The sequence below is a fragment of the Trachypithecus francoisi genome, unplaced genomic scaffold (genome assembly GCF_009764315.1).
Source record: "Trachypithecus francoisi isolate TF-2019V2 unplaced genomic scaffold, Tfra_2.0 Lachesis_group5, whole genome shotgun sequence".
NCBI classification, from domain to species: Eukaryota; Metazoa; Chordata; class Mammalia; order Primates; family Cercopithecidae; genus Trachypithecus; species Trachypithecus francoisi.
This window is the reverse complement of record NW_022681470.1, coordinates 42,001,951-42,019,390: the sequence shown is the minus strand read 5'-3', so window position 1 is coordinate 42,019,390 and position 17,440 is coordinate 42,001,951. Positions and strand designations below refer to the sequence as shown.

The window sequence follows — 17,440 nt, the reverse complement described above, 5'->3', positions numbered from 1 at the left end:
TTGACTTTTCCCACCTGACTGAAAGTTCTTTGAAGATAGAAAACATGGCTTACGTTTCCTTCTTCAGTATTTTGTATAGGAGAGAAACATTTTTCATAGAATTATTTTGACTAATTAGATAAAATTTTCAAACTAAATTTATACAATGGGGTTCCCCCCCAACTTTTCATTCTGAAGCACACTTGTTATTTTATAAACCAAGTTGTGGCAATATTCCCCATCTAGGTCCATAACACTGTGTTATAGGAAATAAACTTCTATATGACATGATCAATAAAAATGGAACTAGAATACAAACAAAGCATAATCTTCTCATTTTTTTTTTTTTTCAGAGAGACACATCTCAATTCAAAGGCAGCTTCCTGATCTAGAGAAGTTAGCTTTTGTAACTGAAGGAAATTTTGACTCTGCCAGCTCATTGGACTCAGATAATCTTGATGCAGGTATTTCCATGTTTGAGTTTTTTTTTTTCCTTAATTTCTAATAATTTATCATCTTTGCATTCACGAAAATAAGTTTGGTAAGAGTAGACTTGTTTATTCTTACTGAACTAGGACAGTGGTAAAATACAGTTTTTTATTTAGGAAATTGTCAGCCGCTTATGTGCAAATTTGCTATGGAAATAAGTTATTTTACAACTCCTCAAGACAATTACAGTTTCACAGATGTCTAAGGGCTGTCTATTCAGCAAGTTAGGAATTGCATTTGGCTACAAGTAACAGACGTCCCAAAAAACAGTGTCTTAAAAGGTTAATATCCTGCCAGGTAAATGAAGTCCCAAGATAGGCAATTTAGGGCTCTTGTGAGAGTCCCGCATTATCAGTGCCCCACACTGCTCTCTTTCTGCTCTACTCTCCTCAGTGCTTGGTTTGCATCCTCAAGATCACTGACTACTTGGTTTTTCTAAAGTAGGCAGTGTAAAAATAAAAATTGTACATATACTGTATTACACTATATGTGAAAGATATTTGTTGGGTTAAAAATTATTAATATGAGCTGACAGGTATGATAAGAAAAAGATTACTAAATGTGTTGATATTGATTCTTGCTGTATATTTTATTGTTTTAAACCTGAATTTGAAATTTAATTCTTTCATCTATACTATCAAAGTTTTTATTTGAGATACATTATATTTCTAATTAAGACATTTTGATGATACATAATCTTTTTGAAAATATGTTAATAAACAAGGAAGAACTTGTAAATTCAGTAATGGATACGGTGACTGTAACTATGCGCCCAGTCTCAGAACAGCAGTTATATCAGATCCCATCTATTCCTTCCACTTCCTTCTTCCATTTTTCTAACTCCACATATTAACTGTTTTTGTTGCTGCCAGTTTAGTAGAGGAATACCACAGCAGATACTTTTGCTCTTTGTCCAATTCCTGTCCTTTTGGGAGTGTAACTGCCGTCCTTTCAGCTGTCCAAAATACAGAGTGATGCTTTCAGTGGCAGAAAATTTGACCAGAAGGATATCATACAGTTTATCACATCTTCAACCTCTTTGTTCCCAGTAACAACAAACACATCAGCTAGCCACAGAGAGGAAAATTTTAGGGTGAAAAAACAACCACTTATCATGTGCTACAACAATTACTGTGAACTATCTCCTGGGTCAAGAGTAATGACTTCTCCCTAAAGTTAACAAAGACTTTAAGAAGTAGGAGGGGGAGACCCCATTAACCTCTTTGTAGCTGAATCCAGGCATTAATAACTAGAATATTCTGTGGTTTACTGATTCTTTTTTCTTTTTAAGGCAACAGACAGGCTTGTCCATTGTGCCCTAAGGAAAAATTCAGAGCTTGTAATAGCCATAAGCTTCGTCGTCACCTCCAGAATTTACACTGGAAAGTCTCAGTTGAATTTGAAGGTTAGTATTTTTGTGCTGGCAAAGAAGTAATATATATGAAATTCAACATTTATTACCAGTTTTGGCATTTTATCATGAATATAATCAAATATTTTCAGTTTAAAATGTGAGGGGTTTAATGCCCTCATTTCTAATGTATTTAATAAAACACCATATAGCTTTATAGGCAGTAGAGATCTATATGACACAGTTTAGTTCAGCAAACATTTATTATGCATCTGTTGTATACTGAGTACTCTGGCCCTGGGAGTCCATTTTGCTTCTTGAACAATGTTTTAATAAGTTTTCCTTTTATTTTACACATATTTTGGAAGGTATAGTACATAGTAAAACAAGAAAATAAAATAATTTGTGTGAATATTGGAAAATACAAGATAATATCTCTTTTTCTGCCGATGGCTTAAAAAAATCTACTAGAGTTAAGAGAATTCAGAATGGTGGTGGGATACAAGATAATTCAGAAATCATAGCCATTTTCTACTTCAGATAAATGGAAACAAACAAATATATCAGTTATAATAATGATAAAAATGACACAATTTGAGGGAATAAGTTCAACAAGATGACTCATCATGAAAAGAATAAAATCAAAGGACAGAAAACGAGAACTTTTCAAGTTAAAGGGCTTCCTAAGTGAATTATGTGAATTATTATAGCATTTTTGGGGAAAGATCTGACAACATCTTTTAAAATAAAAAATACACATATCCGTCCACCACTCAGTTCCTCTGCTAGGAGTGCCTTAGAAGTAAAAGAATTGAGGTTGGACACAGTGGCTCATACCTGTAATCTGAGCACTTTGCAAGGCTGAGGCAGGAAGATCACTTGCGGCCGTAAGTTCAAGACCAGCCTGAGCAACACAGTAAGACCCTGTCTCTATAAAAAGTAAAAAAATTAACCAGGCGAAGTGGCTGTATGGGGTCTCCCCCTCCTTAAAGTCTTTGTTAACTTTAGGGAGAAGTCATTACTCTTGACCCAGGAGATAGTTCACAGTAATTGTTGTAGCACATGATAAGTGGTTGTTTTTTCACCCTAAAATTTTCCTCTCTGTGGCTAGCTGATGTGTTTGTTGTTACTGGGAACAAAGAGGTTGAAGAAGTGATAAACTGTATGATATCCTTCTGGCCAAATTTTCTGCCACTGAGAGCATCACTCTGTATTTTGGACAGCTGTAGTCCCAACTGCTAGAGTGGCTCAGGTGGTAGGGTTGCTTGAGTCCAGAAACTTGAGTCTGCAGTGCCATAATTGTGCCACTGTACTCCAGCCTGGGCAACAGAGTGAGACTCTGTTTCTTAACAAAAAAAAGACGAAGAAGTAAAAGAATCAACAGGCACGGATAAATGTAGAAGGATATTCATTGCAATATTAGTAACAAAAACTTAGAATTAAAAGAGATGATTGAATAAATTATGGTACATACCATGAAATATTATGTAACCATTGAAATGAGTATATTAGATATATACCAGGTAACTTAGAAGTATTTCCATGGTCAACTACTAATGAAAACAGCAATATATACGGAAGATGTTATAATATTCCATTTGGATAAAACAAAAAGTCCCACCCTCAAAAGAAACGTAAGTATCAATCTTAAACATATATACGTTTATATTTGTATATGATTATGTGAGCACAGAAATTGTAAAGTATGGTTGGAGTGTCAACCAGCCTTGATAAAGCAGCTAGTAAGAAACACCCAGAAAAGAAGTCAGAACTATGCTGGAACTATTTCGTTAGTAGTACTGCTAAAAAGATTATCACTAGTTATTTAGGGAAAGGGGAATTAGAGCTAATTTGGGGGCCATCCTGTCTTTTAAGTTTAATTCTATATAAGAATGTATGATAAACCGGCCGGGCGCGGTGGCTCAAGCCTATAATCCCAGCACTTTGGGAGGCCGAGACGGGCAGATCACGAGGTCAGGAGATCGAGACCATCCTGGCTAACGCGGTAAAACCCCATCTCTACTAAAAAATACAAAAAACTAGCCGGGTGAGGTGGCGGGCGCCTGTAGTCCCAGCTACTTGGGAGGCTGAGGCAGGAGAATGGCGTAAACCTGGGAGGCGGGGCTTGCAGTGAGCTGAGATCCAGCCACTGCACTCCAGCCTGGGTGACAGAGCAAGACTGTGTCTCAAAAAAAAAAAAAAAAAAAGAATGTATGATAAACCATACTGACTTCTTATGAAAAAAAAAGCTCTCATTTCAATTAAAAGGATCTCTTTCATATTCTTTACTTATTTTATTGTGTGTTTTGTTTGTTTTTTGTGGGTTTTTTTGAGATGGAGTCTCGCTGTGTTGCCCAGGCTGGAGTGCAGTGGTGCAATCTCGACTCACCGCAACCTCAGCCTCCCGGGTTCAAGCGGTTCTCCTGCCTCAGCCTCCTGAGTAACTGGCATTACGGGCATGTGTCACCACACCCGGCTAATTTTTGTATATTTAGTAGAGACGGGGTTTCACCATGTTGGTCAAGCTGGTCTCAAACTCCTGACCTTGTGATCCACCCACCCGAGCCCCCGAAAGTGCCGGGTTTACAGGCACGAGCCACCGCCCCCAGCCTCATTTAGGTCATTGTTTAGCCTTTAGGTTTGGTCTCCCTCCTCCAAGTTACTCTCTTTTCTTAAATAGTTTCTTGTGGTATTTCTTTACTTATGGATGTGGGTCTCTCATGTACATTAGACTGTTGGGTTCTTTCACATGGTATTGATCTGGTAGATGGTGAAGATATGATAATTTTTTTGTCTCGGTGAGCAGGTTTCAAAGTAGTTGACAAATAATTGAAGGTAGAAACAACAAGATCTGCTAAAGGAATGGATGTGAGGTGTGAGAGAACGAGCCAAGAATGCTTGGGTTTGGGACTTGAGCAAGTAGAGAAATGGAGTTGGCCTTTACTGAGCTGCAGAAGAGTGCATTAGGATCAAGTGTGGGAAAGAAGGCCAGAACCAGAAATTTTGGAATTTAAAGGATGGGATGCATCTAAGTGGAGATGTCAGGTAGCCCATAGGTTATATGAATCTGGAGTTCAGGAAGAATATGAGGCAAAAGATATGCATTTGGGAGTTGCCAGAAGGCAGATGGTATTTAAAGCCATAAGATCAGATAAGTAACTAAAAGACTACATATTGATGGAAAAAAGAAGTCATCCAGAACTAAATCTTGGAGCACTTCAGCATATACAAGTAAGAAATGATCTGATCTGAGGTATAAGAAAAAAAGGCAGGCCGGGCGCGGTGGCTCAAGCCTGTAATCCCAGCACTTTGGGAGGCCGAGACGGGCGGATCACGAGGTCAGAAGATCGAGACCATCCTGGCTAACACGGTGAAACCCCGTCTCTACTAAGAAATACAAAAAACTAGCCGGGCGAGGTGGTGGGCGCCTGTAGTCCCAGCTACTCAGGAGGCTGAGGCAGGAGAATGGCGTAAACCCGGGAGGTGGAGCTTGCAGTGAGCTGAGATCCGGCCACTGCGCTCCAGCCCGGGCGACAGAGCGAGACTCCGTCTCAAAAAAAAAAAAAAAAAGAAAAAAAGAAAAAAGGCATTAGAGATGACTTACAGGCTTTGAGTTAAGAGCAACTGTAAGGCATTATCGTTTAAAAAAAGTAAAGAGACCTGATGTAAGATAAATTATCAGTTTAGTCTTGACAAGTAGGTTTTGAGATGCTGACTAGATAACCAGTTACATATCCTTAATAGGCAATTGGAAATAGGGATCTGGCTCTTAGGAGTGAATTAGTAACTAGAGCTATAATTTGGGATTCCTTTAATTGGAATCGTGAAAGGAGCTTAAGTTGCCAAGGAGATGAGAAAAAAGTCCCTTAGCCACCCAAGCCTATGGAATATCTACATTTTAGGGCATGAGAGAAAGAAGAGGACCTGTAAAGAAGATGAAGAAGGGTGGGAAGAAAACCAAGATAGTACCATGTCGTAGATGAAGAAGGGTCTGTATAATGGCAAATTATCAATAGCATGAGGCAAAGATGAAGCCTAAGAAAAAGTCAAGGTGGCAGAGAATAGGATAAAGCTGAGTCCCAGAGACACTAAACGACTAATCAAGATACAACAGATAGTCATGGTGGAACCAGAATTCAAACCTGGATCCCTCTGTATGTGTGTATATAGTTACATATACGTAAGTATGTATACATACACATGTATCTCATGCATAACAATTGTATAAACTAAAGCAATCTCATTTGAATAATTATGACATTACGAATATAAGGTTAGTTCCAATTCTTATAAAACTTGCTTATAATTTTTGATAATTGAATATTTAATGAATAGTGATATGATAACCAGCTGTTCTTTATTCTAGGTTACAGGATGTGCATCTGTCACTTACCTTGTCGACCAGTGAAACCAAACATTATTGGAGAACAGGTGATCAGATACTAGATTGTTTTATTTTTAAATGTAGGCCTTTTTAAAGAAAGCGTAATTTTTACTTACTATGGAACTAAAATGTGTATGTTCAGCAGTGTAGTTTACTCTAAAATTCTGTGTCTGAGTCCTTTCAGATTATCATAATAGGAAAACTATCATAGTGTGAAACTGTCACAGTATGAAAAAAATTGCTATATTGAAGTTCTCATTTTATAATTTTTAGTTTAAGTCAGATAAATTGCTTCTTTGTGTTCAAAATGAAAATTAACTCATTTACTAATTTTGGAATGGAAAATTTAGAGAGTAGTTTTTTCTCTTAAAATTTTGGTCATGGAATAGAAGCTTCAATTTCTGTGATTTAGTAAATATCTTAGTGTGTTTTGATTTCATTCATCTTCCCCAAATCCTTCCTTTTAAGTTCAATCTTAGAGAATCAAGAAACTTTCTGAAATCTTAGTAACTTTTTAAAAAATACATGTGTTTTATTTTTAGGGTAGATTTGACCTAAGGGAAATACAAACTATAAAATTTTTTAGTGACACTATCCTGAATGCATATTCGCGTAATGAGTTCTCATTATTAAATTTTATTTTGAGTCACTAAAAGCAGTATAGTGTTGACAAAAAGGAAAATATTCTGTAAGTAGTAGTCAAAACAGTTTCTGGTCCATCAACCTAGTCCAAGTCCATATTTGAATATGATAATCACAGTACCACAAGGAACCTTGAGTAATGTGCTTGACGGTTTTCTATTTGCTGTAAGGTCCCAAGTAAAAAGGAGGTAGCAGCACTAAGAGTAAAAGGCATCAAAACTAGGAAAGAGCCATTGAAGCAGTCTTTTTGTTCTCAGCTAAAGGAGAAATTATGAAGTGAGAAATTTTTTACTTAGAAAAGTACGCTTCTAAGTATGTCTCTTAACATTCAATGGGGTACTGGAGCTGGCTCAAATTTTCAGAAATCTTTCAAGCTGGTTGTTTAGTATGGCCACCATTAAAAATTAAGTTATATAAACCTAAAAATGAATGAGTTATATTGAAAAACAAAGATAATGAATATTCACCTTTATCATTGTTCTGCTGCATTTTAATATTATCTGTGCACTTACAGTTATTTACATCTATTATGTCTGCTGGGTGGCAGTGCTCTGTAATGGTATAATAATGCACATCTCTTCCTAAATTCACATTCAGTGATGTTACACTGATAACTTAAAATCTATGAGAGTTGTAGCTTGAAATTGGCTATGGCAGAGTATTTATGCCACAGAAATCTGCAAATACTACAAATCGGGGCTTTATTTTCCTGGAGAGCCAGTTAATAAACATTTACCAGCACACCACTCCTAACATTACGCCATTTTTAAATGCAACTTATAGAAAATACAATTATTTTCTGATTGGAATGAATGGGAAAAGCTAGGAAATTAAATTTCTGGCCTATTGTAAAGTAAGGTTTAAATGTATATATAAATACAGGTAAGGAAATTAAGATCCTTTCAAAGTCACATGGCAAAATTAAAAATATCTTCTATACCATTAAATCCAAGACACTAATATACTTAAATTTGCAAACTTCTATTTCGTTGTCTTAGTAACTTATTTAAATTAAATACTCTGTTTGATAGATATCCAGTAAAATGGGAGCCCATTATCATTGTATCATTTGTTCAGCAACAATCACCAGAAGAACTGATATGCTAGGACATGTTAGGCGCCATATGAATAAAGGAGAGACTAAATCTAGTTATATTGCAGGTAAGTTGAGCAATCTCATTAACATATTAATGTGTAAATCCTTAAATAATGGTCCAGTTATTATTTTCAGACATCAGGCAGATAAAATAATGCTGATTTAACCAAATGATTTAATTCACTAGTCCATTACATCAAATTTTGGTTTCTTTCTGTAAGGTCTCCAAAAACATTTTAACATTCTCAACATATATATTTAATAAATGGTGTAGAAAAAGTAAGTGACACTCAAGTGACTATAGATATTTTAATGAAAGATTATAGAATTGTCTTCCCAGTGACAGCTTTTATACCCTTAACTGTCATGTATGTATTGTTGGAAAACACTAGAAAAAAGATACAGTGAAATAAAGACTATTAGTGACATGAAATTATTAATAGCTTGTTACTACTTAGAGAGCCCTTCTCAAGAATTAAATTAAGCACTAATGGCCCAAAGCATGTATTATATGTAATGAATAACTTCTCTATGTCTAGAATGGCACTATGTACCATTCCTTTAAGAACTGCAAAAAAAATAGTCACTGAATTAATTTCTATAAAGCTTGATTTTCTCACAGAACCTAAATTGAGAAAGGCTGATCTTGTGAGATATGCGACATACCTCCTCACTGGGTAGAAAAGGATATGTAACACAGTGCTAGAGAAAGATACTATTATTTGGCATTTTAGAAAGAAATATATAGTTGTCATTTAGTTAACATTCTGACTGTAATGTTATCAAGAAATCCAAACATAAAGGATCTCAACTCTCTGACACATCACATATCTCATTTCTTAAATATTTAAAACATATACGCATATAAACACATCAGTGTTTCATCAGTTTATAGCAAAACGATTCTAACATATTAAATGTAAAATCATTTTTTCATTATAGCCATTTCAATGTAATTTGTGACTTGAAATCATTATAAGAAAATATTCTGAAGTCTCCCATGTTCAGGAAATAGAGTGATTCTTAGTAAGCCTTGCTAGCTAATGGAATGCAGCCATATGGAGATATTCATTTTCTAACAATTATACCATAGTAAAATATATGTAGCAAACAATGTAGTGTTTGATGAAACACAAAGGTGTTTTAGGATTTTGTGCTTTCCTAGGGTGATTTTTCTTAGGTATCATAATACAGATGTATTGATGTGCTAGACAGTCAAGATAGTAAATTAACTTTCATTAATGAGATGTTTAACTGAGTGTTACTCTTTTGCAGAGAGTGCTGAATGAATCAGTTCTTTGGTTTTGGTTGTTTTACATCTGCCCAACCGTTTGCATTAACACAAAATAATATAAAGTTATTTTTCAAAATGTATATTGTTCTAGATGTTTAGAATTATTTTGTGTTTTCTTGGAAATCTTTTGTTTGGAATTATTTTGTGTTGCCCTGGAAATCTTTTCTTTTTTCTGTCTTAGCTTCCACTGCTAAACCACCTAAGGAAATTTTAAAAGAGGCAGACACGGATGTACAAGTTTGTCCCAACTATTCTATACCTCAGAAAACAGATTCCTATTTTAATCCCAAAATGAAACTAAATCGGTAAGCTAAATTGAAAATAGGGTTATGGGATGTTTCAAATTATTGTAAATGTACCTTCTCTTAACCTTTATGTTCTAATATGTTAAAATTTAGAACTAGGTGCAGAATAAAAATCATCTATCTTAACATTTTTCACAGAAGGATTGTTTCTTTTTTTCTACCAAGCCAGTGTCTTTATTAGAGAATAAAATAGGCCTAACTTTATATAATTACTGAACAAGCTGGTACTTTTGTGAGCAAGTTTTGTTTATAAATAAATAAATACTTATTAATAGAATCCAACTGGATTCATAGTTTAATTTCACGTATTTTTAGTTCTTATAGTATTAGGAATATGTTTTTAGATCTCCTTTTGAAATAGTTTGTAAGTAACTAGGCACTTCAATTCACTATTCTTAAATGAAATAAAATCTATGATGGTGAAGCATGGTAAAGTAAAGTTATTTCAGATTATGATTTCCTTCTAGGCAGCTAATATTCTGTACATTGGCTGCTTTGGCTGAGGAACGAAAACCCTTGGAATGTCTAGATGCTTTTGGAGCCACTGGTAAGTGAGGACACTTTTTTAGAACCACATTTTATTTATTCGATTTTACAGTATCTTTTCTTAGAAAATGTATATGGGTAGTGATGTAAAAAAGTAAAGATCCAAGACAAAATTTTTAATTTTTTATTGTGAAAAATTTTAAATATAAAAGACTATAGTAAGTGAGTCCTGTGTATCCATCGCTTACTTCAAAAATTAGTGGTTCATGCTCAGTCGTTTTGTCATTGTCTTCATACCTCATGTCATAGTCTTTTGATATTCATTAATTTGAAACAAATAACAGATACATCGTTTCATCTGTATTTCAGTTGAATCTCTAAAAGGTAAAGATTTTTAAAAAATAAAACCACTATACTATCATACTTTAAAAAATTAAGAATAATTCTTTAATATAAATTGTTTAGATATGCCCAATTATCTCATAATATGTTTTTAAAATCAAATCAGAATGCAGACAAAAACTGTATTTCAATTGTTTGATATGTCTAAGTCTCTTTTAAATCTATGGTTCCTTCTATCATTTTCTGTGTGTGTGATAATTATTTGTTGACTTAACATGTCTTTTGACCTATAGAGTTTCCCGCAGTCTAGATTTTTCCTGATTGTATTGTTATGGTTCATATAACGTGTTCTTCTATCTCCTGTATTTTTGTAAATTGGCCATTTGATTAGATTCAAATACAATTTTTTGTTTGTTTGTTTTGTTTTGTTTTGTTTTTTGTTTTGCAGTAATACTTGTTTACTGCAATCAGGCAGCACCTGATGTCTGGTTGTGTCTCTTTTTTGTGTTGTGATGATCACTGCCTAGCCTTTAGACAGTGGAATAAAGTGAAATTTTAAACATTGAGAATATTTTTCTCAAAAGACTTTATAGTAGACAAAAGAAAATAGAAACAGTAGAAAATTTCTAAGAAGCCTCCGTACCCAACCAAGTCTTTCTTCATAAAGATTATAGGAATACACTTTTGGGGAGTTTGTGCCAAAAGAGTGAAAGCATTAGTTAGCTCTCCTTCCTAAACTCTCCTCAGGGAAAAGTAGTGGTTAAAAGCATGGACTGCAGAACCAGACTGCCTGATTTCAAATCCCAGCTTTATCACTTGATAATTGTATGACCACAGGAAATTTTGCCTCAGTTTGCTCATCTATTGAAAGAGGAGACTCCTGCCGCCACCATGATGATCAGCATTAGTACTGTGTCAGTATAAATGTGGTAAAAGTGATGAGGTGATTTTTCTGATTATTTCCCAAGTCACTTGGATTTGAAATTTGAATCATGTTTTTACTCCTTGTTTTCCTGTTACTCTTCCCATATCTACTCAGCCACTAGGTCTGTTCTAATTTTTCTTTTCCAATATAACTCACATTTTCCATTCCATATCCACCAATTTAATGATTTCATAGCAAGCCTATTTCAGTAGCCTCTAAATAGTACCCTTGTTTCCAGTCATTTCTCTCCTCCAATTTGTCTTGCCTGTTACTGCTAAACAGCTATTCCTCTGAAGCACCACATTGTTACTTACCAATCAAAAAAGTCATTCATCTTTATTGCCTAGAGTCCAAAGTTCTCAGACTACATTTAATATCTTCCGTATCTGATTCTAACCTGCTTGTCCAAATTTATTTCTCAGTATTTTTCACCATATCCTTTTACTTTACTCTTTTGAGACAAGAGTTTCGCTCTGTCACCCAGGCTGGAGTGCAGTGGTGCCATCTATCTTGGCTCGCTGCAACCTCTGCCTCCCAGGTTCAAGCACTTCTCCTGCCTCAGCTTCCCGAGTAGCTGAGATGACAGGCGCCTACCACCACGCCTGGTTGATTTTTGTATTTTTAGTAGAGACAGGACTTCGCCATGTTGGCCAAGCTGGTCTCAAACTCCTGACCTCAGGTGATCCACCTGCCTCAGCCTCCCAAAGTGCTGGGATTATAGGCGTGAGCCACCGCACCCAGCCTCTTTACTCTTTTATAAATCTGAAGTCATTAAAGCTAATATGTAAGGAATATATTTCCAGCCTCTTCTTTTAATGTGCCTTTGTAAACTTAGATCAGGTCTGGAGCAGTCATTGTGCATGTTTTGCCATTCCTAAAATGAGGATGTGAGAACTTACCTCACAAGCGTGTTGTGAAAATATGAAAAATACATATATATGAAGTCCATAACACATGGTATTTTTCCATTTCTGAGACACGTGTATGGAAAAGATGGTCAGTATTTCCAATACATAAGGGGTTTAATAATCTGTGTTGGCTGGGCTTGTGTTGCCATCTCTCATTTTGTAATGAATGTCCCTTATGACTTTAGTAGATAGGGAAAAACTGTGAAAAGGGGCACTTTTGGTCTTCCTTTTAGATGATTAGAAATTCTTCCTAATCATTTGCTTACAAATTTGGTTTTTTGGTTTTGTTTTGTTTTTGAGATAGGGTCTCAGCTTTGAGATAGGGTCTTGGCACCATCTCGGCTCACTGCAGTCTGGACCTCCTAGGCTCGGGTGATCTTCCCACCTCATCCTCCAGAAAGCAGCAGGGACCACAAGCGTGCGCCACCATGCCCAGCTAATTTTTGTGTTTTTCTGTAGAGATAGGGTTTTGCTATGTTGCCCACACTGGTCTCAAAATCCTGGACTCAGGTGATCCACCCGCCTCAGCCTCCCAAAGTGCAGAGATTACATGTGTGAGCCATCACACCCGGCCACAATTTTTTTTTTTTTTTTTTAATTCACAACAGTGTTATGCGGTGTTTGAAAAGTGTTAGTCTAGAAAAGTTTTTCATATTTTGGTCCATAATGGTAAACTTCAGCAGAAGGAATTCCAACTTCTTATCCTCCCTTCAAGCAGAGTAATCCCATTTGTATCAAGTATTCCATGGTCAGAAAAAAAGCAAAAAAGAAAACATTTTCCACTATTCAACAAAATAAAAAAAATACATATTTTATTATACAAGGATCATAAAAAACGTTTATAAGAAGTATTAGTGAAAATCTGTTAGACATATTTTTAGTTATAACCTTTCTTGAGAAGCTTTGTAGTAAGAAAGAATAAGACTCATGAAAACATTAAATTTTGAAATAATTTGTTACTTATAAAACTGTGTGTTGTCATTATACTGGTTTTATTCTTTAAAATTATTATTATTATAAAACTCATTTTCTTCCCCATTTTTCCTAAGGGATAATGGGATTACAGTGGGCAAAACATCTTGGAAATGCAGTCAAAGTTACAATCAATGACTTGAATGAAAACTCTGTGACATTGATTCAGGAAAACTGTCATTTAAACAAATTGAAAGTGGTGGTGGACAGTAAGGAAAAGGAAAAGAGTGATGATATTCTTGAAGAAGGAGAGAAAAATATTGGTAATATTAAGGTGACCAAAATGGATGCCAATGTACTGATGCATTTGAGATCTTTTGATTTCATGTAAGTAGAAAAAGACTTGCCATGTCACTTTCTAAACTTATCTGGAATTTTGGGGACGAGTGGTAGTTAAAAATTAAGACAGTTTGTTGTTGTTTGTTTATTTAAATTAATGCCATTTTTTGGCCTAAGGTATGCAGTATGAAAATTTTCTAGTATTTGAAATAAAATGCCTGGGCATGTCACTTTTCCTCTAACCCAAATTTATTTTTACATGTCTCATACATCATACTATCATTTTATTACTTAATTTCAAAACAGAATTATGTACTTAAAATAGATTTGCAATGTCCTTTTAAATTCATGGAATTTTATAATTAGAAATAATTACAATGGTATAATTTTTGTTACTAATATGACTTTAAAATATATCTATATGCTTTCTGATTTTAGACATCTAGACCCTTTTGGAACATCAGTGAATTATCTAGATTCTGCATTCAGAAATATAAGAAACCTTGGCATAGTGTCAGTGACTTCTACAGATATCAGTTCTTTATATGCCAAGGCACAGCATGTTGCCCGGCGTCACTACGGATGTAACATTGTCCGAACTGAATATTACAAGGAACTAGCAGCCAGAATTGTTGTAGCTGCAGTGGCAAGGTACCAAATCGCCAACGGTGTACTTAGTGTGTTTTAGTATTTGATAAAAAGAGATAATATTACAAGAAGTACTTATTACTCAAAACATGCACAAAATATAAATCCTGTATTCCTTATCTGTAATACTGGTTTCTAATTTTACATGGTATCTGTTGTAATTTTATTTAAAAGCTTATGCCTGAAATATTCAGTTTACTCTGCAATTAAAATGTTATTGAAATAAAGTAGTAAGAAAGAAAAGATTAAAGTGAAAGTTAATTTCCAGTTTATTTGAACAATGTAGGATAAAGGATAGCAATATGAAAGGAAAAGCAAAAATTGTTTTGTTTTGTTTTTTCACCGTGTTGCCCAGGATGAAACAAGCCTCCTGGCCAACATGGTGAAACCTCGTCTCTACTAAAAATACAAAAATTAGCTGGGCATGGTGGTACACACCTGTAATCGCAGCTACGATTACAGGTTGAGGCACTAGAATCACTTGAACCCAGGAGCCAGATGCTGCAGTGAGCCAAGGTTGCTCCACTGCACTCCAGCCTGGGCAACAGAGTGAGACTCTGCCTCAGAAAGAAAGTCATTTCTTTTATATCCATTCTATTTTTTCTTCTTTATTTATATAGTTTGAATAAAATGATGGCTTACAAACTTGATTCTCCAAAATCATCTTACAAAATGGGAAGTTCTCTCCATTTCTCACCAGGATTTCCAAACAGAATTTGAAAACAGTTATTTTTGAAAGGGTGACTTTTTTGGAGCACTTACTATATGCAGATTATGCTAGAATAATATAATATAAATGGACATTGTGAATATAGATAATGGATGATCAGCTAGCTCACTTGCCAGCCCTAATACTAGTTTCAGAGCGTTTAAGTGGAAATTTGTACCTCAGCATAAATACAGATTATTAGACTTCACAGACCTTCAGGGTTGTTTCTAATTACCTGAAAACTGATGTTTACTTTATGCATGCTAAGGACTTACTGCACATTCTTAAAAATGTTTATAATGTAATATCAGCAAATTCAGAGTAATATATATATAAATTAAATTTTAGTATGTGACTGCAGAGTACATAAATGGTATATAGTCGAGCTTAATCCAAAAAGTCTATAAAATTAATGGTGGAAAGGACTTTGACTATTCTTTTTTCACTCAATTTTCAGTAGCTAGCATACTCTCCTGCATATAGTCATTACTCAATAAATACATACTGTTTTGAAGAAGATTTTATAGGAAATAAAATAGATAAAAAGGAAGAAATGTGGTGGTGATGATAAGAAACAAAGTGAAAATGACTGAAAATCAAAAAATATTGCCCTATTGAGAGGATATCATAAGGGAAAATATCTAGAAACTGAAGACCCTCCCAAGCATCTTTTATTTCCTGTGTTTCAATTTCTGTAAAAGTTATAGTAATGATCTTTTAAAAGCACTGCTAATGAGAATTGAATTTTTCTTGATGTCCCATAACTTACCCATAGTCTATTGTCCAGGTTTATATTTGTCAGTATAATGCCAAACAAGGGAAAATGATAAGCCCACAAAATAACTTTAAAAAATTTATTATAGAGCTGCAGCCCGATGCAACAAAGGCATAGAAGTACTGTTTGCAGTGGCTCTGGAACATTTTGTGTTGGTAGTTGTGAGAGTTTTGAGGGGACCTACTTCAGCAGATGAAACAGCCAAGAAGATTCAGTACCTGATCCATTGTCAGTGGTGTGAAGAGAGAATTTTTCAGAAGGATGGTAATATGGTAGAAGGTAAATTCAAGTTATATATTATGTTTAATTTATCTATAATCCTCCACTGAATAAGCCTTTATCACATCCCTAATTATACATATTATTGTCCTTTGATTTTAAAGATTACAGTGCTAACTTTGTTATTTCCCATACTGGATTTCCTTTCGTCAACAGACAAGACATTCGTGTGAGTTTATTAAAGTTATTTACTCATGCTGTACAATGTATGCTTTCTAGCTCTGCCTTCTATCGAAACATCTAGAAATAACTTAGTTTCCACTCTCAACTAATTTTAGGAACGTAAGTCAGATTTCCTTTTTTCCAGACTGTTACAAATCATTAATTTTATAAAAATAATTTTTCGGCCGGGCGCGGTGGCTCAAGCCTGTAATCCCAGCACTTTGGGAGGCCGAGACGGGTGGATCACGAGGTCAGGAGATCGAGACCATCCTGGGTAACACGGTGAAACCTCGTCTCTACTAAAAATACAAAAAACTAGCCGGGCGAGGTGGCGGCGCCTGTAGTCCCAGCTACTCGGGAGGCTGAGCCAGGAGAATGGCGTAAACCCGGGAGGCGGAGCTTGCAGTGAGCTGAGATCCGGCCACTGCACTCCAGCCTGGGCGACAGAGCCAGACTCTGTCTCAAAAAAAAAAAAAGAAAAATAATAATAATAATAATAATTTTTCATGTTTCTGGCTGTGTATAAAAGCCATCAGTTATAAAATGCATTCAATAAACATTTATTGAGCCTCTACTATATGCCAGGCCTGGGGATGGGAAAACAAGGAAAAAGCTGTAGTTTATGCCTTCGTAAAGCTGTTTCTGTTTGTTTCAGTTCTGGGACATGGAAACAGTTGCTCATTGTTTTGTGTTAGGTTCTTGGTATTTTTTAATAAGAATTTTTGAGTTTAGCACTTACTATGTTAAGTTGCAGATTTTTTTCTCATTTTGTCAAAATTTTTTTTTTAAATCTGTCTTGCAGAAGTTTTTCATTGTTAATTGAATGTTTATATAGTCTGGATTTCGCCTGTAGTTAGAAAGAGCTTTCCTATTCCTAGACTATTCAAAGTAGATTAGGTTGTATTGAATAGTACACCTTTCCTCCACTGATTTGAGAATACCTTCTTTATGTTATACTAAAATTCCACATGTATTTGAGTTTGTTTCTAGATTTTCTATTCTGTTCCAGTGGTTGGATATTTATTCATACACGTCTATCATACTGTTTTGACTACAGAGGCTTTTCAGTGTCGTTTAATATCTGTGATGGCAATCCCTACTCAGAGCTCTTTGTTTTCAGTGTTCCTGTATTGATCTTTTGTTAACCCCTTAAATATAAAAGTAAATAATAACCCAGTTGGCATATTATTTTGATCACATTAAATTGGGGAGAATAGATACTGTGATTTTTGAAGCTTCCTACAAATATAATATGCTTTTCATTTGTTCAAGTACTTTAGTATAATGTTAACTGGTAGTGGTAATAGAGGGCATTCTGTCATGTGCCTTACTTTTGGTTTCCTCTAGTGCTTTTTATTTTTTTTATTTTTTTTCCGATGGAGTCTTGCTCTGTTACTCAGGCTGGAGTTCAGTTG

At 35.0% G+C, this 17,440-nt stretch overlaps 1 protein-coding gene across 3 annotated transcripts in view; it reads left to right on the top strand.

Annotated features, from left to right (window-relative positions):
* The window catches only part of TRMT1L (tRNA methyltransferase 1 like), a 41,463-nt gene that overhangs the window by 5,391 nt on the left and 18,632 nt on the right, over positions 1–17,440 (top strand). For all 3 annotated transcript variants that reach the window (XM_033196729.1, XM_033196727.1, XM_033196726.1), the window contains exons 2-10: positions 333–443; positions 1,760–1,873; positions 6,186–6,250; positions 7,877–8,006; positions 9,417–9,540; positions 10,008–10,087; positions 13,251–13,500; positions 13,891–14,103; positions 15,673–15,863. In XM_033196729.1, coding sequence (XP_033052620.1) covers positions 6,194–6,250; positions 7,877–8,006; positions 9,417–9,540; positions 10,008–10,087; positions 13,251–13,500; positions 13,891–14,103; positions 15,673–15,863 — 1,045 coding nt within the window. In that variant the 5' untranslated portion in view covers positions 333–443; positions 1,760–1,873; positions 6,186–6,193. The remainder of the gene's footprint in view (positions 1–332; positions 444–1,759; positions 1,874–6,185; positions 6,251–7,876; positions 8,007–9,416; positions 9,541–10,007; positions 10,088–13,250; positions 13,501–13,890; positions 14,104–15,672; positions 15,864–17,440) is intronic.